Source organism: Platichthys flesus, chromosome 17 (assembly GCF_949316205.1).
Source record: "Platichthys flesus chromosome 17, fPlaFle2.1, whole genome shotgun sequence".
NCBI classification, from domain to species: domain Eukaryota; kingdom Metazoa; phylum Chordata; class Actinopteri; order Pleuronectiformes; family Pleuronectidae; genus Platichthys; species Platichthys flesus.
In genome coordinates this window covers 15,598,022-15,623,113 of record NC_084961.1, presented here as the reverse complement: position 1 = coordinate 15,623,113, position 25,092 = coordinate 15,598,022, and the positions used below count along the sequence as shown (strand labels likewise).

The following is a 25,092-nucleotide window of genomic DNA, read 5'->3' as shown; positions in this document are numbered from 1 at the left end:
CAACCAAAACTTCCTTCATGGCTACCAACAATACAATACATTTTGGACATGGAGAAATTAACATAGTTTTTTGTTATTTTTAAATTTAGAATGTATAAAAAGTTAAAACTAGCATCAATATTTAGCCTTAATATTTAATCAGACTGTTCCTGACTATCTGTATTGATTCAGTTGTGTTTATTCCATGGGGAAACAATTTTCAAATTGAAATATTGGACAATCACTGTCTATGAATTTAAAGGGCAGTCTTTCAATGCACAGGTTTCCTGGATGTTCTAATCAAGTTTTTTCAAACTTCCAACTCATAATAAATTTCAACGGCTTGTGGTTGACATACCTATTTCTTGTGGAAGTGGAGTAACTAGTGGTAGTAAATTCAAATATCAGAATACACTCATATACTTAGACACATTCAAGACAATACATTTTATTTTATTAGTATGAATATACGTACATGCTGCAATAATTGCTGCTATAAAGTTATCAATTTTTTATATAGCAAAAGAAAAGATAAAGGTAGTAATTAATGGATGCTGCAGGTGGCAGCAGAACACTGAGCTGGGATGTTAACTGCAGAAGAAGAAGTGCCCAAAGTTATTACCGGAAGTGTTTTTCTGTTTCACGCTGTTGAGGAACCCCGCAGATCACAGACACATTAGCTGCTTCCTCCTGGAGTCTGCAGGTAAACAACTCTCTCAGAATCTGTGGAGGCGGGATATCATTCATAGACAAGTACGTACACTGTCCATCCATGGTTGCAGATACTTATTTCCCGTACGTGGGAGCTTACACTGGCCAACTGCTAGTCGTGCGAGCTATTCCAGCTGCATCTGGCGGCCAGCTAGCGATAGCATGTGCTAGCTATCATGATGTTAGCAAGGGGAAAAACGAAAGCTAGAAGAGGCTGAACTGGATGTAGGTGAACTATGTGATGCAGTGTGTGAGACCACACTTATAACTTATTAATATGTTCGCAGGTGAATGATTTGTTTTTCTGCAACAAGAAGAAAAAACAATTAGCTAATAAACTAACCCAGTTCAAAGGTGGAGGGCTGTGAGAGAATGTCAGTGAAGTTGGCTCTGATAGTGGAAGTTGAGGATTTCTGTAAAATATCAAACACACACAGTTACTAGAATAATCATGGAGAATCTTCAGTTGAATCTCAGTCGGCTTGTGTTGCTCGTTACACCAAAGTTACACATGACTGTTTGCAGCTTGAGGTTCAAATGTGTTCCAATGCCAATCTGTCACTTTTCAGCTGACCTTGTAATGAGCCCAGAGACATGGTTATAAACAGGGCTGAACAATTGAATCATTTATCAATAATGATTACAATAATTTTCATCAATAGCAATATAGCAAAGGTTCAATAAATATCTCTCAATAATGACAAAAGACAGTGTCTAGTATAAATTGAGAATTTATACAAAAGTAAATAAATGGATACCAGAGATGAAGGGAGCAGTATGTGGATGGTGATAGCATCTGATGACTTTTTTTATCTTCATATAATCTTTGGCCATTTCATCCAGCCCTAGTTATGTTTCATAATTTGCAGGGATTTCAAATGCACTGAAACAGATACTTTAAGTCCCACAATGTGTGTTATTGAGAATAACTAGTAGCTTGATGTCCTTTTTTTTTTTTTTTTTTTTTTTACACAAACCAGAAATGAAAAAACAAGACAGTGATGAGTCTGCCATCCAAGGGGTTGAGGATTCTCCACCCACAGCGGGAGGGACAGAGTCACCCACGGCGGCAAAAGACAGCTCAGACAGCAACAGCCCCAAAGAGTCGGAACCACAGACGCCACAGACAGACACACCTCCACAGACAGACACGCCTCCACAAGTTGAAGAGGCTGCAAGTGAAGGTAAAGTTCTTCTTATTCTCAATATTGGTTGTTGACACAACTTTCTCAGTGTCTCAGTTATGAAGCTACCTTCCGGTCGCTGCTGTGGTCAAATCCAGAAATGGTATATTGTTGTTATTTTGTAATGGGACACCATCTGTATTGCCTTATTACACAGTGACGACGGCAAACCAATGTAAGCTGTGTATAAGTGCCAATAATAACCTTTGGTTAAGACGCTTAGACAAACTTTAAAAAGTCATAATAGTGAAGCCGGTGTGTATTGTTAATGAGGAACAAGTCAAGAATCATTTTGATTTATGTTTTTTCCCTCCATTGTGTCTAGTTGCAGAAGCAACACTGTCTCGGAGTGAAATGGCCGAGCAGCTGAGCCGGCAGCTGGAAGACATCCTCAGTACCTACTGCAGAGAGGCCAGCACTCTACCTAATGGCCAATCGCACAGTCCAGAGCTCAACGGTCTGACTGGCGAGAAGGAAGGCGACAAGGCAGAGAAGGGCAAAGTCAATGGAGGTCACAGTGGGGTGGATAAGGAGCCGAAGAAGACACAGGACAAGAAGAAAGTGAAGGGTCTTGGTAAGGAGAAGCTCTTGAGTGTTTGCATCCTTTTATGGATTTGTGATACAGCCACACTGTGTAGTTGTATATGTTGATTTTGACATGTCTGTCATGTCTGTGTAGGTAAAGAGATCACTCTCCTGATGCAGACCCTGAACACACTGAGCACACCCGAGGAAAAGCTTACAGGACTCTGTAAGAAGTATGCGGAACTGGTGAGTTCGGTCTTCAAATGGAATTAATACAAAATAATTGTACTACACTCCACTTGAGTTTCAGCTTCTTCCTTTTTTTGGACAACATTTATTGCAAGTGTGCAAATATATGATATTCATCAGCTTGTTAATCCAGTCTATGAGTGTATGATTTAAAATTACCCTTGATAAATCTGGTTTTCTTTTCATTTAAATCATTACTTAATAGGACAATTCATTTAATATTGAATAAACTTTCCAAAAGAACAGACCTTTAGGATACTGTCACCGAAATATTTAAATAGCAAAGTTGTCAATTTTATTACTTTATATTAATAAATTCCTGCCGGAAACTGAGAAGCTCTGACCACTCTGTCCTGCCAGTGTTGCATTTTGCACGATGCAAAGAGATGTTCAAAAGATATCACATTTAGAAAGACCAGTTGTTGCTTTGGACCAATGCCAGATGAGTAAATGTAAACACAAGTCTAATGTTAGTTTGACTGTGGATCAATGTATAGTGTGTGTTTTGTGTGTGAAGCTGGAAGAGCACCGCAACACCCAGAAACAGATGAGAGTGCTACAGAAGAAGCAGAACCAGGTGGTCCAGGACAAAGACAACCTGAGGACCGAACACAGCAAGGCCATCCTGGCTCGCAGCAAACTGGAGAGTCTGTGCAGGGAGCTGCAGAGACACAACCGCACACTGAAGGTACACAATACACACCTGTGTGGTGAATACAGACTCTGGCAGACTGCCGCATTGATATTGTAAATGACTTCTCTGCTGCCACAGTATCTCTGAGAGTCCGTCTTCACAATCAGTTGTTTATGTAGATTATTTGAAGAGACTTGTTGAATCACACACTATAACAAATCAGCATGCAATAAAGTTTCATCAGTGTGCATCAACCGTCTATCCATTGATCAGCACATCACTTCATGCTCTGTTCTTATTGGTAGAAATAGGTTGAGATGATCATTCTAACTTCCTGACTCTGTCGAAGTTTTTTCCCAGGTTAACTTTTTCCACAATACCTTGATAACAGTAGGGTTGAGGACTGACATTTTTCTCTTATTTATATTTGTATATTTAAGTTGGTTATAATTAAATGAAACAATTCATGTTAAATTCCACTTCTAATTTAAGGAATAAGGAAAAGCAGCTTTTATCATTGACTACCATTTTGTATGGAAAAAAATACAATTCTGGTACAGTTTAGGCCCCAAAACCATTTTATATATATCTTTTTAGCATCTGTATTAAAAGAAAACAAAAACAACACCATGTCCTCTTGCTACAACTCAGGTCAGGATACCATAGTGTCATAAGAGTGCGTCAACCATCCGTGCAACTATTTGTGCATTGCTCATCACTTCTGGCTGTATTGGTCTCTCCCTCTGCAGGAGGAAGGGGTGCAAAGAACGCGCGTGGAGGAGGAGAAAAGGAAGGAGGTGACCTCTCACTTCCAGGTGACGCTGAACGACATCCAGTCTCAGATGGAGCAGCACAACGAAAGAAATGCCAGCCTGCGACAGGAGAACACTGAGCTCGCTGAGAAACTGAAGAAGCTGTATGACCAGTACAAACTGCGGGAGGAGGTGAGTGTGCAGTTTGTGAGCTGTCTTTATTTTCAGCCTACCTGTACAATGTGTTCTGACACACTCATGTCTATTTACTCTTATCTGCCTGGATGTGAAGCAGGCATTCTAATCTCTCTCCCTGTGTCACCCTCATCAGCACATAGACAAAGTGGTGAAGCACAAAGACCTGCAGCAGCAGCTGGTGGACGCCAAACTGCACCAGGCCCAGGAGCTGCTGAAGGAGTCGGAGGAACGCCACGACAGAGAGAAAGACTTTGTAATGATCCACCTCACAGACGCACAAACCTCAACAAAACATTCTCACAAGGACCTGTCCTGATTTTATACCCAAATGTAACTGTCGTATCTGGTGCCTCATCCGCAGCTGCTGAAAGAAGCCGTTGAGTCTCAGAGGATGTGTGAGCTGATGAAGCAGCAGGAGGTTCACCTCAAACAGCAGGTTTCCCACTAGTCTTTATTTTTCTATAGCTCCACTGTGATTTACCTCACGTTGAAAGTGTGTGTTTTTTTTTTATATGAATCCAAATTGTTTTGTTTTCCAGCTGTCACTGTACACGGAGAAGTTTGAAGAGTTCCAGACAACTTTGTCCAAGAGCAACGAGGTCTTCACCACATTCAAACAGGAGATGGAGAAGGTGAGGTGTCACAGAGACGGGGAGAAAGTGAGACGGAATTGTTATTTTTTCTTTCCAGAATGTCATTGCCTTGTTTCCTTGGTGTTACAGATGACTAAAAAGATCAAGAAGCTGGAGAAGGAGACGGCCATGTATCGCTCCAGGTGGGAGAGCAGCAACAAGGCTCTTGTGGAGATGTCAGAGGAGGTAAGGCAGCTTTGCTTTGATTGCTTTTACTGCCGCTGCTACAGAGCTCTTGACGCCTGTCTATTCCAAGTTTAATGATATTCAACATTTCACAGTCAAAATCCCACTAAATTCCACACTGCACCTTCGTGGGTGTCAAGCTGATAAGATGAAAGGTTCTATAGATAATCAAACCAAAGATGGACAGAAGGGTGGAATTCAATTTCAAGATTTTTTTTGAAATAAAAATCAGCTTTGTCATCTTGCTGTTATCTGATTTTGATGTGTGTTGCAGAAAGTAAAAGAACTCCTGAAAGTCTGTGAATGTTTTATTGGCCTAATAGATGTGATTTGAATGTGACAGGTACTATTATAAATGTTTTGAAAATAGTGTCAGTGCAACTAAATATTTTCCAAAAAGCATAAAAATACATATTTTGCGTTTGTCTACAGAAATCTATGCGGGACCGGGAGTTCGATGCTCTTCAGGGTAAAGTCCAGCGGCTGGAGAAGCTGCGGCGGGCACTCAAAGTCGAACGGAACGACCTCAACAAGAAGGTCCAGAACCTGAGCAGTCAGCAAGAGGTCCCAACAGGAACCCCCACCTCTGACCCAGGGACTGACTCCCCTTCTCCGCCACCCACAGACTCTCTAGTGGATTCCAGCGCCTGTCCTGTCCCAGAAGCCGTCCCCTGCTCCCACTTATGCCATTGTGATCCAGAACCGGACACGCACCCGCTACCAGAGGAGGCGAACGCTCAGCCCGTCAGCACACAGGAATGAGGCAAAGCTGCTCCCACGTCTCCTCTCTCGCCCTCCCTGCATCAAGCCACCAGCCTGCAAGCTGATACTCCTCCGCTGAAAGAAACTGATCACATCTGGTCCGTGGACCAGTGATCGGAAACTCGCAGCTTTATGTAATTTAGGTAGAAAATCTGATCAACATTTAAAAGAAGGATTCACACGTTAGCGCCCCGTGTCCTGTTCAGGCTTTACAGAGTGATGAGAAGATTGTGCCTCATCTGTCAGCACATTTACATGCACATTATAAATCAGTTACTGTGAATAGCTCTACTATGCTTTGCACAAAGTCCATTTCCCAGGATGAGATTTCTAATGGTTCAATCATGAGTCAGTTCATTTCCTATCTCTAATCAAGTACGTGGCTTTTCAGTTTGAGAGCAGGACTAATTGATTTCATATTTAGATTTGGTCTCTCACTCGAAACCCTGTGCTCGCACTCAAACACACTCTGCTTGTGATTGGATTTCTGAGCTCCAGCTGCAGCTCTTCTCGGGGGGGGGGGGGGGGGGGGGGGCTGTGTCTATTTGTGTTTTAACATTGCTACAAACACCGTAACGGTAAACCTTAAAGAATGAAGGCAGTGTTGATTTTCTTCAAGCACAACAATGTGAGCCCTGAAGCCGTGAGCCCAGTTAAAGGAAACATCTTAGCAACCAAATGTCTCCCCAACAAATGGGACTATATAGGATACATATCAGTCATTTGGAAATTCAGCTCTATTATGCTTGTCCAATTTTGACCTTTGTCTTTTAAGACCACCCTTCACAGGATAGATTATTTGTATGTGTGTAAATGTACTGACTCCTCTGCGTTGTACTGTTTTACGACACATTCCCTTTATGACTCGCATCACACATTGAGCTGCTTCACAAGATTAATAACAGTGCTGCTTCGGATGACGCAGGCCTAACGGGTTCACAGCAAGAACAGCCATCAAGGGTGAAATTATGTGTGTGTGTGTCCCTGTGCGTGCAGGTCCCTTCAGTGTCTCATTTGCATCATGAGTGATAATTTCCTTGAAGCCTACTAAAGTAAATTAGAGTAAAAATAATGTCTGTACGGCGCTTCAAAAACTTTTGAGTTTTCATTTCTTGCTGGTAAACCATTTTAGGGAATAGTTCTTCTGTGTTTTTTCTGTTTTCGTCGCACTGCTCCATTTACGGTGTTGGATTTTTGTGGTCTGTATTTATTGTTTCAAGCTTAATAAGATATTGAAATGTATGTTATTCTTACAGAGCACCATGGTAAAAGAGAAATGGGTTTATTTTCTATTCATTTAGACAAGTTTATAAAAACTGCATTTTGTTTTCAATGTTTCATTCCAATCCTTTCCGGGTTCATTTACCCTCTATTTAGTTTGAGATGTCTTTTCACTCTTGAAGACCTTGTAAACACGACCACTTCAGACTTGTTTAACTCCCGTCTTTATGTGTTTGTGGGTGGTTGGGTCGGTTATGTGGCTCCATGGCTAAGATTGTCTCCTCGTAGCCCCGGTAATTGCAGTAGCTTGTTATCAGGTTTTAACCAGTGAATGTTCAAGGACCTCTATGCAATGATTGCCTTTTCACTTAGCTATGAATGTATATTCATGATATCCACTGTCCTGCATGGATGTACTGTATAAACAGACAACAGAATCTCAAACTATCTTTGTTTCTAATTTCAAAGCCGGGAATTGGGTGGAAAGAATTTGTGAATTCTAGATTTCACTCTCATACTTTCCAAATTTTCTCGTGTAATATTTAACATTTAGCGTTGATAACAAAGTGATCACTGATAGAATCTGTCATTTTCAATTGAAACAGAAACGACAAACCTTATTTCTTCCACCATCCCGTTGGATTATCATTGTATCTCCAGTCCTGTGTTGGAGATGAAGGCTCATTGAACACGTGAAGGAACCAAAGATGCTTCCTCTTTTTGTCTTTTGCAGTACTTTTATCTGGCTGTGTCTATTTTGGTCCTTGTTAAATAAAATATGTTAAAGTGTATAGGACTTGTTGACTCATTTAAAAAATATCTGTAAACAAAATGTTACTATCTGAAGTGACTTAACTGTGCTTTTTTAACTCATAGTCTGAAAAATGCTCTTTGCTGTTGGAGGTTTTCATTTGCTCCGACTGAGCTGTGAAAACAACTGAGCACCGGTGAAAATGGAATTTGTAGTTTATGAAAATAGTCGAGTGTGTAGGAGTAAGGTTGAAGTCACATAGGAAAATACTTTAGGAGTTTTTTTTTTTTTAACAGTAACAACATCTCAAACGCTTCATTACAGCTGCACAAATCCCATGTTACCAATTGGAAAATGAGAAACTCCACAGTGGCTGCGGCCAATATGTTGGAAAAACACATTCACACCTGCAACAAAGATCAAGAAAGCGAGGGCAAAATGTGCACATCCTTCAAAACAGTCTGCACAAAGTAGGATTAAGAGAAACAGGAAGAGGTGTGGGAGAAACAATCTGCTCAACTTTCACATCTTCCTCCCATTAAACATCATTTAAGAATCCCTCATCACCTCTTTAGGATTTTTTAAAGCACCATGACAGATATTTTACCAATGTCTTAATTCAATTGTTTTAATGACTCATCTTACTCTACTTGTACATTCCTCATGTCATTATATTACTTCAACATTTCAGTCCCATTTATTTAGTTTTTTTCTATTGAATCTATTTCGCTGTTACTGTGATGAACTGATGGTTACATGTTATTTACTGTACGAACAGTGAATACATCTTTCAGAGTGAGTTCAAAGACTCCAGCAGGTGGCAGTAAGTGCACCACGGAAGCAAGCTGCACCTCAAACAATACATAGAAGAAGAAAGCTTCTTCCTTTTCCGCCACGGCTCCGGCGCCTGTAACACGAGTGTTCATCTTTTCTTTCTGTGAGGCGACGCAGATAATAAACCGGGCAGAGTGGCAGCTCACCGGCAGTAACAATGGTGAGTGTGTCTCTTTTTTTAATGAAACCTAACGAGTTTGATTCTTCCCAGAACTGCGCTCATTGTATAACGCGCAGTGTTAGCTTCGGTTTAGCTAGCATATGTGTCCCGGCTAACTTTAGCTTAGCTTCCCAATGAGTCGACGATGAGCCGAACGTGAGCTGGTTGGTGTTAGCTGCTCGACGGGGGTGATGCAGAGGGATTCGGTGTCTGTTAATGTCGTATACAAACAAACAAGATAATGATACGTCAGTGTGAGTGAGCACAGACCACAGCATCCATGCGTCTCTTCGTGCGAGCACCTGACCGGATTCAAGCGGCCCCTGCCCCTGGTTCACAGCTGTTGTTCTCCGCATCTGTTTCAACGTCCATCCCTCCCCACAGAAACCCATCCTGCTGCAGGGCCACGAGAGGTCCATCACCCAAATCAAGTACAACAGAGAGGGAGACCTGCTGTTCTCTGTGGCTAAAGACACGGTGAGTTGACTGCTCCTTTCAGCAAAAACGTTTGCAAATTCAAGACCATAATAAACATGCATTTGAGACCGATGTCAAGAACGACAGACTGATCAGAGCCTGAGAATCACAGACACATCCCCTATAGTAACTGATGAGGTGAAGTAGACTAGGAGACAATATTTCTCAGCATGTCAAGTTATCTCTCAAACTACAGGCAGAGACTGTTGGTTTCCACAACCGAGTTTACTGAGCAGTCGTATGTAGACTCAGTTTTCACTTCCATGCTGATCTTATTTGTATTTTTTTTTTACCGCTTATAATTGTATAATAGCGAAAGTACTGTCTGTCAAAACATTTCTTTAAAAAACACACAAAATATAACATGCAAATGGGTCTTTATTTAAGAACTACCTCAATGTATTTCAGACCTAGTATATTACTTTTTAATATTTTAATTTAGATGATTACATTTTTGACTTTTCAACGTCCAGCAGAAAACCTGGTCCATTCTAATCAGGTCATGTTCTGATTCCTGTTATCACGGTGCAAGTGTATTTTGCAACTTATCCACTGCATCTTCCCCAATGTCCCCCTCCTCAGGTTACCAACGTGTGGTATTCTGTCAATGGCGAGAGGCTGGGCACCTACAATGGACACACAGGAGCTGTGTGGTGTGTCGACTGTGACTGTATCCTTTTCAACAACTTTGCTTTTACCTTTTTGTTTTATCACAATCATATACCGAATGTTATGTTTGAGCTCATATACCAGTGATGCAGTGTCTCTAGCTCTACTAGCTGATGTCGTACATGTTTGGTTCCTTAACACGACGTCTCTCAGGGGACACTAAAAACGTTTTGACAGGATCAGCCGACAACAGCTGTCGACTTTGGGACTGTCAGACCGGTAGGTAGAATCTCGCTGCAGACTTTCTCACCTGAGTTAGATTTCACTTTCTAAAGATTTCAACGTCGCAGCTGTAGTTTGAGATTCTACAGCCACTTACCCGCCGCCCCTCCGTCCCACTGTGCTGTACAGGTAAACAGCTGGCCCTGCTCCAGACCAACTCTGCTGTCAGGACGTGCGGCTTCGACTTCAGCGGCAACATCATCAGTTTCTCCACAGACAAGCAGATGGGTTACCAGTGTTTCCTGAACTTCTTCGACTTGAGGGATCCCCAGCAGATTGGTACATGTCACACACTGCACCGAAACAGTCCTCACTCAGCAGAGACTTATATTGATTTACCTTAAATATAGATCACAGCAGCTTTTATCATTTGTTTTGGGGTTACTCTATACATGGATTGTATATTCAATTTTTATTAAAAAGTCAAATTGCACTGCTATTTGATGTAGGCTAATCTATGGCTATTTATTATTTTAATTTTAAAATGTACTTTTTTGCAATTAACTGCCACAGCATAACTCACAATGCTGTTATTTTTTATAAACTGTTTGGATGAAGATAAAGCTTGAAAATAGCTAAACAATTTGTGAACCATTTCTCTGTGACCTATATTAAAAGACAAATGACCAGTTGGTCAAAAAGTTCAAAACTCACTAGCCCATATCTCACTAACTAGGATCCATGACACATGAGATTTCAGTTCTCTAAGTTTTTCATGTGACCAAACCATCATTTCATTAACATCTGTGATGGTGAGTCCTCAAAGTGTGTGACTTTGACATGGAATGACCCAGTAACACTGCTGGAGAATATATTGATCAGCAGGATCTTCTCAGTGGAATAACAAGCGTATCCCTCCGTCTCTGCAGAGGACAACCAGCCGTACCTGTCGTTACCCTGCAACGATCACAAGATCACCAGTGCAGTGTGGGGGCCTCTGGGAGAGTTCGTCATCGCTGGTCACGAGAACGGAGAGTTCAACCAGTTCAGCGCCAAGGTACTGGTCACAAATGTGAATGTAATGAAGTGACTTTTTGCTAATAAAGCTGAAACTGGATATGGACACGATAGCTATACATTATTCAGATAGAGAATAAGTACTTAATTAGCCAGAAAATATATTTTTGTATATTTCAGTGAGTAAGGATGTAAAGCATGTATACATATAAGTGTACAGGTAACGAGAAGGTCGGGAGAGGGACATTTTGAAGCAAAGTTTCCACTAGCATGTCCTGATACCTGTTATTTGTGGACAGTCCGGAGAGATCCTGAAGACGGCCAAGGAGCACACCAAACAGATCAATGACATCCAGACATCTGTGGACCTCACGATGTTCGTCAGTGCTTCAAAAGACAACAGCGCCAAGGTAAGACCTGTCAAGTGAGCGTATGTCTCCACATTTGAGCTTGCTCCGTATTCTAAGAGGCTCGTATCTGGAAGAAATGTCCCAACAAACGACATATGCAGTCCAGACTAATGGATTAACACGTGAGGCTACTGGTTCCAGTTACTTTTTGATAACTAGATCTTGTATCACCATTTTCTGGTTGAACAAGAGCAAGAAGGGGAACTTGGTGCAACACTGCTAAGCATAAGACCGTTGAACCATGTCAGTGTATCATACTGATGTATTAACTGAGCATTATTGCTAGGCCTGTTCATAGTTGGTTGTTATAAGTATTTCCCACCATCACCCTCTGATATCCCACTCTGTTACTGAGCATGTGGTGTCTCTGTTTCCTCTCAGCTCTTTGACTCCGCGACTCTCGACCACATCAAGACGTTCAAGACAGAGAGACCTGTCAACTCTGCGGCCATCTCCCCCATTATGGATCATGTAAGAGAAAACTTTGACAGTACAAAATGTATCCTACTGCCACAAATAACTGTCTAGCCCCATTGACCTGTAACACTTGTGTCCGGTGTGTGTGTTTCGATCAGGTGGTGATGGGAGGTGGGCAGGAAGCCATGGAGGTCACCACGACCTCCACCAGGATTGGCAAGTTTGAGGCCAGGTGAGGTCGAGTTTGATAACCGCTCCGCTTTAAACCTAATGTTTACCACCAGAGGCTTTCAGTTAAGTCATAATATCACAAGAAAAAAGAAACATTGTTATGGAAATAAGCAACAAGGAGAAACTGCTAGCTGGAGTTAGAGGAAGTCAAACACCAGCCAGCAGTTTCTCCTTGCCGCTTATTAGTTGGATAAAAAATATTGAACTGATGTCACTGATTCCGATGTTGGGCGGCTGAGGGGTAGAGTGGTCGTCCTCCAACCTGAAGGTCGGCAGTTCGATCCCCAGTCTGACCCATCTGCATGCAAAAGTGTCCTTGGGCAAGATGCTAAACCCTGAATGGCCCCCCCCATAGAATAAAAAAGTGCTGCGAATGTGTGTGTGAATGTAAAACTGTACTGTATAGCACTTTGAGTGGTCATCAAGACTAGAAAAGCACTATATAAATACAAAACTATTTAACCATTCCTGAGAAACTATGAAACATCACACACACGTTACCAACGCCAGCCTCACAGTCGACCACAAACATTTCTTCCTCCACAAAAGAGGCAATTTCCTCAAAGACTGTTGTTTTGTGCTGACAAGCCAAATGATTAATGATTTTATTGTTCAACTAAAGTATAACTTAAGATGCAACACATTCCTCATCCTAACACAGACTGATCGTCGCCCTCTTAAGCGGTTTAAAATTCTGACTTTGTTTTTATATTATTACGACTTTATTCCGGAAAATTTTAACTTCGCTCTCATAAAATTCGCACTTAATTCTCTCAATAATACAACTTGTTCTCATAAAATTATCACTTTATTCTTGTAATATTGAGCCTTAATTTCTCTGAAAATATCAAGAATTCCCCCTTCAAGTGGCCCTAATACTGTTTTGCAGTCTATAGATTTATACCATGCAAGAGTGTAATTCTTTGTTCACTTATCACTTAACATGACTTATTCACTTGTCTCTCCTCCTATCCCCAGGTTCTTCCACGCTGCCTATGAAGAAGAGTTTGGCAGAGTCAAAGGACATTTCGGCCCCATCAACTGTGTGGCGTTCCACCCCGACGGCAAGAGGTAGGAAAACAGATTAGCTTCTCAAAGAACACAGGTTTAAAACACAAAGAAGCCGCTGTAATAATGTGTCTGCTCCTGTGCTTGTCGTCTACAGTTACAGCAGTGGAGGAGAAGACGGATACGTAAGGATTCATTACTTTGACCCACATTACTTTGACTTTGAACTGGAGGCATAAGAAGAATCGGGCTCCTCGACTACGCAGCTCCAACCACCGCAACACTCGGCCCAGTCAGGAAGAGGGAGGTCTCAAGAGCTATTTGACTGCTTCTCAGTTCAGAGTGTGGTGTGTTTTAAAAGGCCGTTTTTTGTAATAACACTTGGAAACTGTTCAGTGATATCAGAAGCATAAGAGTAAAAACTTTTGTATCCTTGATCTGCAAAGTTTAGCGCGACTGGACTTTAAGCCACACCCCCTGATTCCGAACTTTGTTTAATCTGCTTCTACAACCGAGTAGAATTTGACTTAACACTGTTGTAAGCCATTCCACCATGTATCAACATAAAAAATACCTCTTCAAGTCAAGTCCTTTGTGTTCTGTTGATCTCTTAGTCCTTAAACTATAAGCTCCCACCAATACCAGGACTACCAAGTTCACCACCTCAAGGATATCTGTGTGAAATGGTTTGTGTAGTACGCAGATAAAAACATAACATCTCTGGCGGAGGTACTAAATAAAATATTAACAACCTGCTGGAATTGAAAAGAAAGCAGCGGTAGGATTTCTGTTTGGTTTATAGACCTGAGGCACGTTCACACACAAACGTACTGCAGTTTAAAGTGTGAAACATTGACTGAGATTTTCTTCCATGCCAAGAATGGCCTTCCCTGCTGCAATGTTTTTGTATTCCACACCATCGTCTACACTTAAATGTAAAGTTTCAATCCTTTTTTGGTTCGAGCTGAACACAGCCGACAGTGGTGGCTAATTGCAAAGTGACATCAGAATCAGAAGGTATTTATTGGCAAGTAGGTTTACACTTCCCTTACCAGGCATTTGCTCTGGTTATTGGTGCATACAATGAACATTATAACACAATAAATTACCACACGCATAAGAAAAGCAAAAAAAACAAACTATATATATTTACTCACTATTTACTTCACTTTTTCTAATATTTATACAAAGTAACATTTATTTAGACAAACCAATCTAAATAAAAATATATAAAAGATGTAAAAAGTGAAATGTAAAACAGTGAACAGTGTCAAATTGCAATATGTAATGTCATGCAGTATACTGTGTTCTTTTAACACATCCTTGAGGTGTGGGGGTGGAATAAAAGTCTGAGTCAGGGGTGGGGGGGTCCCGGGCCTTGTTGATAATGCCATCTGCAGCCGGGAAGAAGCTGGTTTTGTGGCGGCCGGTTTTGGTCCTGATGGACCGCAGCCTCCTGCCCGAGGGAAGAACCTCAGAGTTTGTTTCCCCGAGTAGGAAGGATCAGCCACAATCTTGCCTGCACGCCTCATGGTCCTCGAGGCAGACAGGTCCTGCAGAGATGGCAGATTGCAGCCGATCACCTTCTCAGCAGAACGGATGATACGCTACAGCCTTCTTTTGTAGTTTGCGGTGGCAGCAGCGAACCAGATAGACGATGTACTCGATGATACATAAACTACATATACCTATTTTTGTATTGAACCATAAATATAGGGAACTGGAATAAACCCTAGATTTTTGGACAGCAGGTGCATTGTGAATAATATCACGACATGACCATAGGTTATTCATTTTTTTATTACAAAGTCATGATAATACACATTTCACAAGGATAGAACTCCAGACAGCCACATGTCGAGCGCTGGAGCAGCTCACTCCACCTTTATAATGGTACAAAATATCTAAAACAGGTCACTCACTCCCCAACACAATGTTCGTTCACATTCGCACACAAACCATTCAGGAGGAGAAACACTGACTGTGATAAACACTGTCTTCATATGAAGACGGGATGAAGGGACAGACGTTAAAAGTAAAAAAAATAATAAAATTAACACTGAGCATAGAACAGGGCCTGACTGGGTAAGAGGGAGAGTATTATGTACACAGTAAAAGGCAACATCACTCTAAACATGCATCCTGATAAATGAACACAGCAAAGCCAGACTTTCAGTTTGGTGAATGCTGGTTATTCTAACAGTACCATAAATAGACATTTTTGCATGTGAGCACTAGACTTGTAAATCATCTACGCCTCTGCAGGTAACGTTTCATGGGCCCCACATGTGTTAAATCTAAAATGGCATGAGGAACAGTAACGCTTTAGATCTTTACATTACAGCAGACCTGGTTCACACTATGGCTGGAAAGGATTTATGGCGTTTGTTTTTCACTCCATGGAGCTCCAGGTGGGTGGGGTTAACGCTCAAGAGAAAAGGGCAACACAAAAGTCATGTTTTATCATTCATCAAATACTGTGTAAACGTTCTGGTCAACACCCACACAACTGGTGCTTCACTGAGCTTGGAAACAGATGTGGCAAAATGTAAACCAGGTCGGCCAATTGGAACACAAGATAAAAGTGGAATACAGGAAGGTCCTTCATCATAGGAGGAGAGTAGGGGAAGTGGGGCTTGAGGAAAATAGTACGGCCATCATTCTTTCCCGTGCAGGGCTTCAAGTTGTCTTCACCTCCTCTTTAGGTCTGGAACACAAACAAGGTTTCTAAGCAACAACATATCTGGCAACCAACTGTCGGCAGGGTAACTTAGATTTTACCAAAACTGCTTTGAAACTTTGTTACTTGGCCAATCTGTCGTACTACTATACTTTGAATGTGTATCTCTTACCCTGACGTGTCCATCTTCTCTTCCTCCTTCTCCTCCTCTTTCACTTCTGGGGAGCAGCAAGACAGATGAATAAAATAAAAATCATTTTTTAATATAGCTCCAAATCAGGGTAGTCTTGGGAACAAGCGTTACCTTTCTTTTCCTCTCCTTCCTTCTCTTCCTCCTTCTTGACTCGTTTCGGCTTCTTGTGGTTGGCTGCGTTCCGGCGGCCTCCTCCGTGCCCCTCCGCCTCGTCCTCAGAGTCAGAAAACTCCTCCTCACATGCTATCCTCTTGTCATGGGCCCGAACTGAAAACAGAACAACAGGCATAGTTCTTTGATATACCTTCAAAAGCAAACACAGGCTTAACCAAAGTTCTGCATCTGTGGATGTCTCTTACTAGAGACGCGCTTGTCGGGGTCCTCCTCGTCCTCGTCTCCGCTGTCTGGGTGCGGGGCGTCCTCTGGGATCGCCTGCATCTGGGTGCCGGGGGCATGTGGCAGCATGCGCAGGTTTTCAAACAGACGCTGCTTGATCTTCTCCAGGTACTCGTTGGTGTTCTGGTTGGTCATGTTGGACGGGCTGATGTGCAGCTTGAAGTCGGGCCCAAAGTACTCAAAGTAATCGTTGTAGGGCAGCTCGTTAGGGATGGAGCAGTCCAGGGCCACAGCCGTTTCATATGTCCAGCAGCGAGCCACGTTGCGAATGGTGTAGCCGCCGCCTCCCAGCATCAGCAGCGGCAGGTTGAAGCTTTTGATGTACTCAACACATTTGGCATGGCCTAAAAAAGTTGACACGTACTCATGTTTAATTCCCAGGACGTTTATAAGATATCACTTTCTGGAGCGGTTGTGTAGGTTTATACCTTTGATGGTAAGGTTGAAACAGCCCAGTCTGTCTCCAGACAGAGAATCAGCTCCACACTGGAGAACCACAGCACTTGGCTGGTACATCTCCATGACTTTAGCCATGATCTAAAACACACACACACACACACACAAAAACTCAGAAATGTCCTTTTCAGGCATGAACTCCACAGATTGTCCGTACATTCTCTGGAGTTTGCCTTTCCCATATGAACAAGATTCTCTGGTGTTCACAACAACACATATCTGGAGTGTTCACTCGAGGGGGGGTGCAGCAGGCAGAGGGAGGATTTGTATTTAAATAGTTACTTCATAAAAACAGACTTACTGGTTTAAAGATAGCTTCATAGGACTCATCGTCAATGCCGTCTCTAAGTGGGTAGTTGACTGCATAGTACTTGCCCTTCCCAGCTCCAATGTCCTGCACATATTGAAAAATATATCTCATGAGTTACTGTTCACGTCTGCACAAGTAAAAACTGGTTTCTACAGGAGAATTGAGAACAAACGACTCACTCTCAGGTCTCCGGTGCCGGGGAAGTACTCCCCATACTTGTGGAAGGAGACAGTCATGACTCGGTCTGTGGTGTAGAAGGCCTCCTCCACCCCATCACCGTGGTGAATGTCAATGTCTATGTATAACACTCTCTGATGGTACCTGCACAGTACAGACAATTCTGTTAATGACATCCTTAGAGACTCCAAGTTCTGGGACAGATAAATAACTGCATTCAAAACTTGAACCTGCCAAGACAGAAAAAAAAGTCAAAGGAAGCAATCTGGTGTTTGGCATATAAGAATGATTTGATTGTAAATCATTGTACACATAAAGCTCCATGGTAGGTGTGGATGTAATCCAGCAAAACTATAACCAGTACATGCCAGATTCTGTTTTTGCTCCAAATGAAGAAAACCTGTCAGATGGGTGTAGAAACAGGTCATGTAGAAACAGAGCAGCATCGAGGCTCAACTCACTTGAGCAGCTCGAGGATGGCCAGGACGATGTCGTTGACGTAGCAGAAACCAGAAGCCTCAGACTTCTTGGCGTGATGGAGTCCACCTGCCCAGTTAATGGCGATATCTGTCTGCTGCTTGTTCAGCTTCACTGCTCCAGCTACAAGAAGAAAGGAACAGAGTCAAAATATGGCCTTAATTAAAATGTTGTCAGTATTATTGCTGTATGCTTGGTTGGGACGACGTACCGACAGAGCCTCCTGTTGACAGCTGGCAGAACTCGAACAGACCGTCAAACACTGGACAGTCCTCTCCAACATTGACTGTGAGGAAGAGACCAGGGCAGACAGATTTAACATACGTGGACAGAGTTAAAAGTTTAAAAATCAAACTGAACCCAATACAGTTCCTTATGTGGCCCTGCATCGTCATTCTGGCAGAGTGTCGGAGAACGTGAGCCCTGCAGGAAGAATACTTGAGCATCTGTCGGAGGACAAGTGGACACTCACATCTCTGCATCTGTTTGCTGTACTCAGACATGTTGTCTGGTCGGATGGACCTCAGGAACTTGATGTAGTCATCGCTGTGGTATTTTGTCATCTCTTCACCACTGGCTTTGTGTGGCCGCTGGAAACAGAAGCAAAAAGGTAGTGAGGAGGCCTTTTCTCCACTTGTCAGTAATGCTCGGCAAGCAGGGGGTCTCGCAAAGATCTGCTGTGTCTGACAAATAGAAGAGCCTGCACACTTTGTAGCGGTCGCGTTACAAAAAGAGAAACGCCATGTGTTGTGTGCACTGCAGTCTGTGTGACTCAACACTTGCAGGGAAACTTAAATACCAAACTTTGAACGTGAAAACTATTGCATGAGGTTTTAACACAACAGAGACAGATGTTCTGATGGAATTGTAGCACCGCTGTCAGAAGCATTTTTTAAATTCAGGAATCTACTAACTGGTGACAATAATGATGGAACACTGGTCATCTACCCCAGGGGAGTTCATCTGGAGCTCTACATTCTTTTTGATAATGAACACCGGGACATGCAGCAACCATCACCTTACAGATCAGATAACTTATTGAAATGGGGATTTGGGAAACTTTGATCTACCAGTGAATATGGGAATTTTCGAATCGGTACCAACTTAAACAGACTCATTAAGGCATTTGTGATTAAAAGCATAGACAGAGAAATCTTTTGATCTCTTTGAACGTTATTCACCTCAAGTATTCACCTCCCGATCATGTTAATAGACTTTTGAGAATATGGTGTAATTTTACATGGTTAAGGCTTAAGCCAAGGTGAAACTTAAAGATTGTGTGGAGTGATCCAACTCACATAAATCTCCATTTTCCTGTACAGTCCATAGTTGAGAAGGAGGTTGTGTGTCATGCGGATCCTGTGGGGTTTCATGGGATGGCCCTGGCCATAGTAGTAGTTCCCCACGTCACCTTGGAGAGAAACGGACACAGACAAGTTAATTTAACCAATAAAACAAAAGAATTGTGTGGTACATTTTATATCCCTCATGTTAGAGTGGACTCAATACCAAACTTCGTTCAAAAATGTTCCCTGAAAACCAATTAAATGTGATGGACACGAACACGTCCTGAGTTTGACCTACATCCACATCACGGTTGATTGATTGTTCTGACATGTTCACAGTAGGATGCTGTACAAAACCCCGTGGAACTGATATTACACAGTTATAAAAGCGAGAGTACGATCGATTTGACGATGGGACTGTTGCTTATGATTATTCACACGCTTTCCGACCCAGAGGTCTTTCATCATAGAGGGCAATAGTGGGCAACTTTTCTTAAATAGTATTAAATAAAACAAAAGAGTTCAGGTGACATTGCTTCAGTGGATACGAGTCTTGTGCACGACGACTTCCCCCAAATCTTGGAAGTTGTTAGACCGACTGATGTGATCCGCGCCGGAATTAGCTCACATACACATTTCACAGTGCAACAAAATAAAAGGATGGATTCCGGCCATTGGATAACGGGGGAGTGAGGGGAGCATCGGATGAAACCCTGCGTGCAGCTTCAGGCTATCTGCTAGCGAAAATGCTCATGCAGCTGGGATGCGCTACTTAGCCTATCGAGGAAGCTAGCGTTAGCTTGCTACACCGGCTAGCTCAGCCTGGTTGTGCTGCACACTCGTTGAAAGAAAAAAGAAGGAAAAACATGTAAATTGCCCTGAGCGTTGAGGCGCCGTGGAATCTGCTACCGCCGCGAGAGAGTCTGAGGTGAACAAGCTGGATATTTACCGTCATAGTAATAGCAAACTTTTTTCTTTGTTCCTGGAGACAGCGCCATTTTACACCAATTAGCCCCCCGACTCGCACCCACCGGCTCCGCTGCTCCGATGCTGCACCCGCTGCAACGGGGAGCTCGAGCTGAGCTCTCACCGACCAATCACAGGCGCTCCCCCGCCCGACCGGGAGGCGCCGGTGAGATAGAGCGAGCCGCTCTAAAGGCTGCAGCCCCCATATATATATATATATATATATATATATATATATATGTATCATTTAGTTTGATATATATATATATATATATATATGTGGCAGCCCCAACCAGACAGTGAAGTCTAGACTGTGCACATCTGTACCTTTATATACAGGTATATGGATATATCGGTTTTTGAGGACATGATAGAGGTGTTTAAGGACATGGTACAGGATATAAGTATATGAATATAGTGGTATTTAAGGATATAATCAAGGTATTTATGAATATGATAAAGGTTATCTAAGGATATGAGAATGGGGTTTTTAACTATATGATCAAGGTATTTAAGGATGTTATGTAGGGTTATTTAACAATATGATTATGGTATTTAAGGATATGATAAAGGTTATTTAAGGGTATGATGAAGGGGTATGGACATGATCGAGGTATTTAAGGATATGAGAACGTTTATTTAAGAATATGAGACAGGGGGATTTAAGTACGTGATCAAGATATTTAAGGATGTGATGTAGGGGTATTTAAGGACATAATCATGGTTTTTAAGGATTCGATGTAGAGGTTTTAAGGACATGATTGAGGTATTAACGATATATGATATATGTATTTAAGGATATGATATAGAGGATTTTAAGAGCATGATCGAGGTATTAAGGATATGATATAGAGGTATCTAACGATATGATATAGTTATCTAAGGCTATGATTGGGGTATTGAAGGATATGATTGAGGTATTTTCAAGATTCAAGATTCAAGATTTTTATTGTCAAATTACCTCTAGCAATATTTGAGATATTTAAGGACATGGTATAGAAGTATTTAAGGACATAATCAAGGTATTTAATGTGAATGTCAACTTTATTTTTATGCACATTTAGAACAGCTTGGTAGACCAAAGTGTTTTTAAAAGGTAAAAGGTCTACTAGAAGGTTGCCGGTTCGAATCCCAAAAATAATTTCTAAGGCTTGTTGTATCCCGCCCTTGTTGTATATAAAATATAGATGTTTCATGCAAGACAGAGGATCTTGCAGGAAATCCCGCCCCCGATATGCAAATTGGGGCCGGGATACAACAAATAAATAGCTTTGACAATCGGGCTCCTTATCACAATCCTTGAAGATGGCAAAAAGGTTCTCTGCTCAGGGCCTTAGAAATGATTTTTGAAGAGAGAACATCCTTGGTAGATAATGAAGGGGAAGAGTTTTCAGAATATGAAGATCATGTTTCTGTAGATTCAGATTCTGACAGTGAGCTTGAAGAAGAGGATGAGATTGACCATCAGCCAGCTATGAAAAAAATCCATCTGCAGTCAGGCCCAAATCCAGGCAAAACGTTTTTTCCAATCATATCTTGATTGTAATTGATGTTTCTTTATTCTATTGCATTTTTTCACAAAAAACGAAAAGCCCTCTTTTTCATAAATGTGATTTAACAGGGGTAAATAACAAATATTAACCATATATATTGTTTATATTGCTTGTAATTGGGATAAAGTAAACATCTGTTAAGTATTTTTACAAAAATTGTTGTAGCTGTATTGATTGAAAGACCGAATAATGCAGTGGGTCCACCAGACCCGCGAACATTGGCTGAGTGACCAAAACATGAATACCACACAAGGGTTAAGAGTTTTAAAAGCTAACGATAACATTTTAGAATCGATACTGCAACAAACAGGAAGCCAGTGAAGGGAGCGAAACACAGGTGTCTTTCCTGACAGGAGGCGAGCAGCAGCATTCTGGACAAGCTGCAGGTTTTGAATAAAGTCACAGATCCACTCAAAGCGCTTTACAGTACAGTTTTACATTCACCCATTCACACACACATTCATACAGTGCATCTAATCGCAATACTTTGTTATTCTCTGGGGGGGCGTTCAGGGTTCAGCATCTTTCCCAGGGACACTTCGGCATGCAGATGGGTTAGACTGGGGATTAGAACCGTCGACCTTCAGGTTGGAGGACGACCACTCTACCCCTCAGCCATGGCCGCCCCATATTAGGGGCTAGAAGGTGGTCACATCCGGCAGTTCAGGGGGTCCAAACACAATGAACTCAGTCTTGTATCATTTAGTTTGATGAAGTTTAAGTTCATCCATGATTTAATGTCGCTTAGTCCCATACCCTAACCATCATAAATAAATGCCTATATCTTACCTAAACCCTAGACCTAACCCTAACACCAAGTCTCAACCCTCAAACAGTCCATTACATTTGAGAGGATCAGCCAAAATGTCCTCACAATGATGGTTTTGAACCATAGTTGTCCCTTATAGAAAGACATGCCCACACACACACACACACACACATATTAGAAATGTCAATACAGCACAAACATGGAAATGTGCATGTTACACTAATAATCCATGTTTAAAATTGTCCAGAAATGCCCTTGGTATGTGAATGGGTGACAGGGTTATTGATTTTGACGTGCATCTATCAGTGTGTGTGTGTGTGTTCGGTGTGTGTGTGTGTGTGTGTGAGCTTTTTAAGAAAAGGCTATTTGTCATTTATGGATGGTTCAGGCTCTGTGGAGTTGGCTCAGGGAGCAGCTCCAGGTGAACCAGGGAGAGGGGATTGGCCCAGATGAGACTAGTTGAGCACATCAGCTCACTCTTGAACCAGGCATCTGCATTTTTTTTATCATACTAAACGCTGTACATTATCTATTTGTTTGAAGTTTTATTTGGACAGTGAAATGCATTTTATTTTCTGTATTTTGTTAAAGTTTATTTTTATTTCATTCAAATATTTTCCTTAACAGTTGCTATACATTTCCCCGTTATTTGCTCATAATCAATTTCACACTGCAGTCTTATGGTTTTGCAACCATCACAGATTCTTAAAAAGTAGCACACGAGATCAGAGGAAATCTTTGTGGCACTGCCTGTAACAGCCTCCAGGTGTCAGCGTGAGCCTACTCGTGTTTTGAATGCATAGTCCACATCTCTGCAGACCATGTCACGGATAAATGAGAAATGCAATGTTTCCGAAGTGTCACACAACCTCATGTAAAGTGCGTAGAACAAACAATTAAGGGAATAGAGTAGATAAAATAAACACTTATGGAGCAGCAGGGACACAATCATATTTGACTGTACCTACTTTCTAATGTACACTGTCAGCTTTTAAGGCAGATTTACACAATAGAGGTTTGACTTCTGATGATTTATCCTGTTATTATAAAACATTTTAAAGGAATTAATAATACAAATGGTTAACAAATGCCTCTGCTACAAGAGACAAAGGGTCGTATCGACCGGGAGCTGTAGGCTTGTGTAAATAATTCAGAATTATTTAGAGCTTGGGTCCAAATGAGGCTCAGATCTTGGCTCATCATATCAGCATGTGAACTAGGTCAGTCCCCCCAGAACAGGGCTGCTGTGCTCAGTTAGCCATGTTCACGTTCGCTTCTGAATGGGTAGACTACTGTACACATGAAGAACAAGAAGAAAAAGTGGTAGAAAGGGAAGGTAATGGTGATAACCCCAGAGTCACAAGACTAATAGAGGGCGAGGGGTAACTGCAGCTTTCCCTGTGTGTGTGTTGGTGCGTTCAATGGCTCCAATCAGCTCAAAGTATTGTGACCGATGTGACATGTTGATGAAGTGACGTGTGCAATAATTTGATACCTAATCCCATATGAATTAAAAACAATATGCTTTTGGTTTTACAGTCGGTGGTCAAATTTTACCTGATCCAGATTTTTCTGGCTTGTAAATGATAGAAATCAGGGTGCTAATCAACCATATCACTCGCCCCACTGTAATTAAATAGTTTGTTACCATGAACAGTTTTCTAATTGTTCATGGTAACAATTAGAAAAGAAAACATTTTTTTGAAGAAACCTGTGTACTGACCTTTACTTTATTCTGAATTACAGCCATTATTGCCATGTTCAATCTTAAATCGAACACTGTATAGTTAATTTTCAATTTTCCTTGGGTTTATATTGTATGTTTACTTATTTACTTATTACTTATTTACTAGTGGCAGAAACTTGGACTATGGGCAGAGAAGGTCTCTGGTTCGACTCTACGGAGAGACAACAAAAGACAAACCTGGATTGATCTGTCCAAAAATCCAAGAGTCTCCCTACCCTGTCTAGTGCCCCTGAGCAAGGCACCTTACTCCCCAAACATCTGCTCCCCGAGCGCCGTACATGGTCGCTCACTGCTCTGTGTGTCCTGCACCAGATGGGTGAAAAGCAGAGATTAAATTTCCCTACCTGCATGAGTGTGCCTTTGCATGTCTGTGCATGTGTTTGGGATGAATAAATGGATCTTAATCTTAATCTGTGTCTATTTGTACCATCTCGTTTGCTGCTGTAACATGGCCAATGTCCTCATAGTGGGACTAATAAAGGATGATCCTTATTCTAAAATGTTGAAAATGTGTAACAGGAGCACAAGGTGAAAACTGACCGTATTAACTTTGTATTTTCTGTTTTATGAGTTCATCTGTGAAAACAAAAGTTGGTTGTGTAATTTCACCTTTCAAAATGGTAAAATGTAGCTTTTAATCAGTTTCACGGGTTGAATAAATATGGAAGGGTGCAGCTGCTCCTACTTTATATGTTCTTCCATTTGTTTAATATGAAGACACCAAAACTATTTTATAGGTAAAAATTAGAGGAATTTCATTTCCGTATCCCTCGTCCTCACCGTGCTGCTGTTGGTCTCAATATGTGGTTTTTCTTTGGCTACAAAAAATCTGAAACATTCTAAACAAGCTCCTGACCTTCTCCTAAACCTAAGGCATGATGCAAATAACTGTCAAGACACATGCGCCGGTAGG

General features: G+C 41.7%; 3 protein-coding genes across 4 annotated transcripts; 2 read left to right on the top strand and 1 right to left on the bottom strand.

The window, feature by feature from the left end:
* Positions 1–615: 615 nt before the first annotated feature.
* txlna (taxilin alpha) lies at positions 616–6,340 on the top strand. 2 transcript variants are annotated; one of them, XM_062410074.1, is made up of 11 exons: positions 616–682; positions 1,671–1,874; positions 2,200–2,448; positions 2,554–2,645; positions 3,166–3,336; positions 4,032–4,226; positions 4,366–4,485; positions 4,594–4,668; positions 4,772–4,864; positions 4,955–5,050; positions 5,483–6,340. In XM_062410074.1, the coding sequence occupies exons 2-11, from the start codon at positions 1,673–1,675 to the stop codon at positions 5,810–5,812; spliced, it is 1,623 nt and encodes a 540-aa protein (XP_062266058.1). In that variant the 5' UTR covers positions 616–682; positions 1,671–1,672; the 3' UTR covers positions 5,813–6,340. The 2 variants fall into 2 exon arrangements, with proteins under 2 accessions (XP_062266058.1, XP_062266057.1); XM_062410073.1 differs by having other exon boundaries at positions 633–732.
* Positions 6,341–8,633: 2,293 nt separating this feature from the next.
* Positions 8,634–13,756, top strand: eif3i (eukaryotic translation initiation factor 3, subunit I). Its single transcript, XM_062410023.1, has 11 exons — positions 8,634–8,778; positions 9,163–9,255; positions 9,838–9,925; positions 10,078–10,143; positions 10,276–10,425; positions 11,016–11,143; positions 11,403–11,513; positions 11,895–11,984; positions 12,089–12,162; positions 13,140–13,232; positions 13,327–13,756. The coding sequence occupies exons 1-11, from the start codon at positions 8,776–8,778 to the stop codon at positions 13,406–13,408; spliced, it is 978 nt and encodes a 325-aa protein (XP_062266007.1). The 5' UTR covers positions 8,634–8,775; the 3' UTR covers positions 13,409–13,756.
* A 1,203-nt stretch (positions 13,757–14,959) lies between these two features.
* hdac1 (histone deacetylase 1) lies at positions 14,960–20,221 on the bottom strand. The gene is made up of 12 exons (XM_062410555.1): positions 20,094–20,221; positions 19,157–19,269; positions 18,331–18,448; positions 18,070–18,144; positions 17,843–17,981; positions 17,384–17,525; positions 17,196–17,288; positions 16,867–16,975; positions 16,402–16,782; positions 16,154–16,309; positions 16,022–16,067; positions 14,960–15,876 (listed from the first exon to the last, which is right to left on the bottom strand). The coding sequence occupies exons 1-12, from the start codon at positions 20,140–20,142 to the stop codon at positions 15,849–15,851; spliced, it is 1,449 nt and encodes a 482-aa protein (XP_062266539.1). The 5' UTR covers positions 20,143–20,221; the 3' UTR covers positions 14,960–15,848.
* Between the last annotated feature and the right edge of the window lie 4,871 nt (positions 20,222–25,092).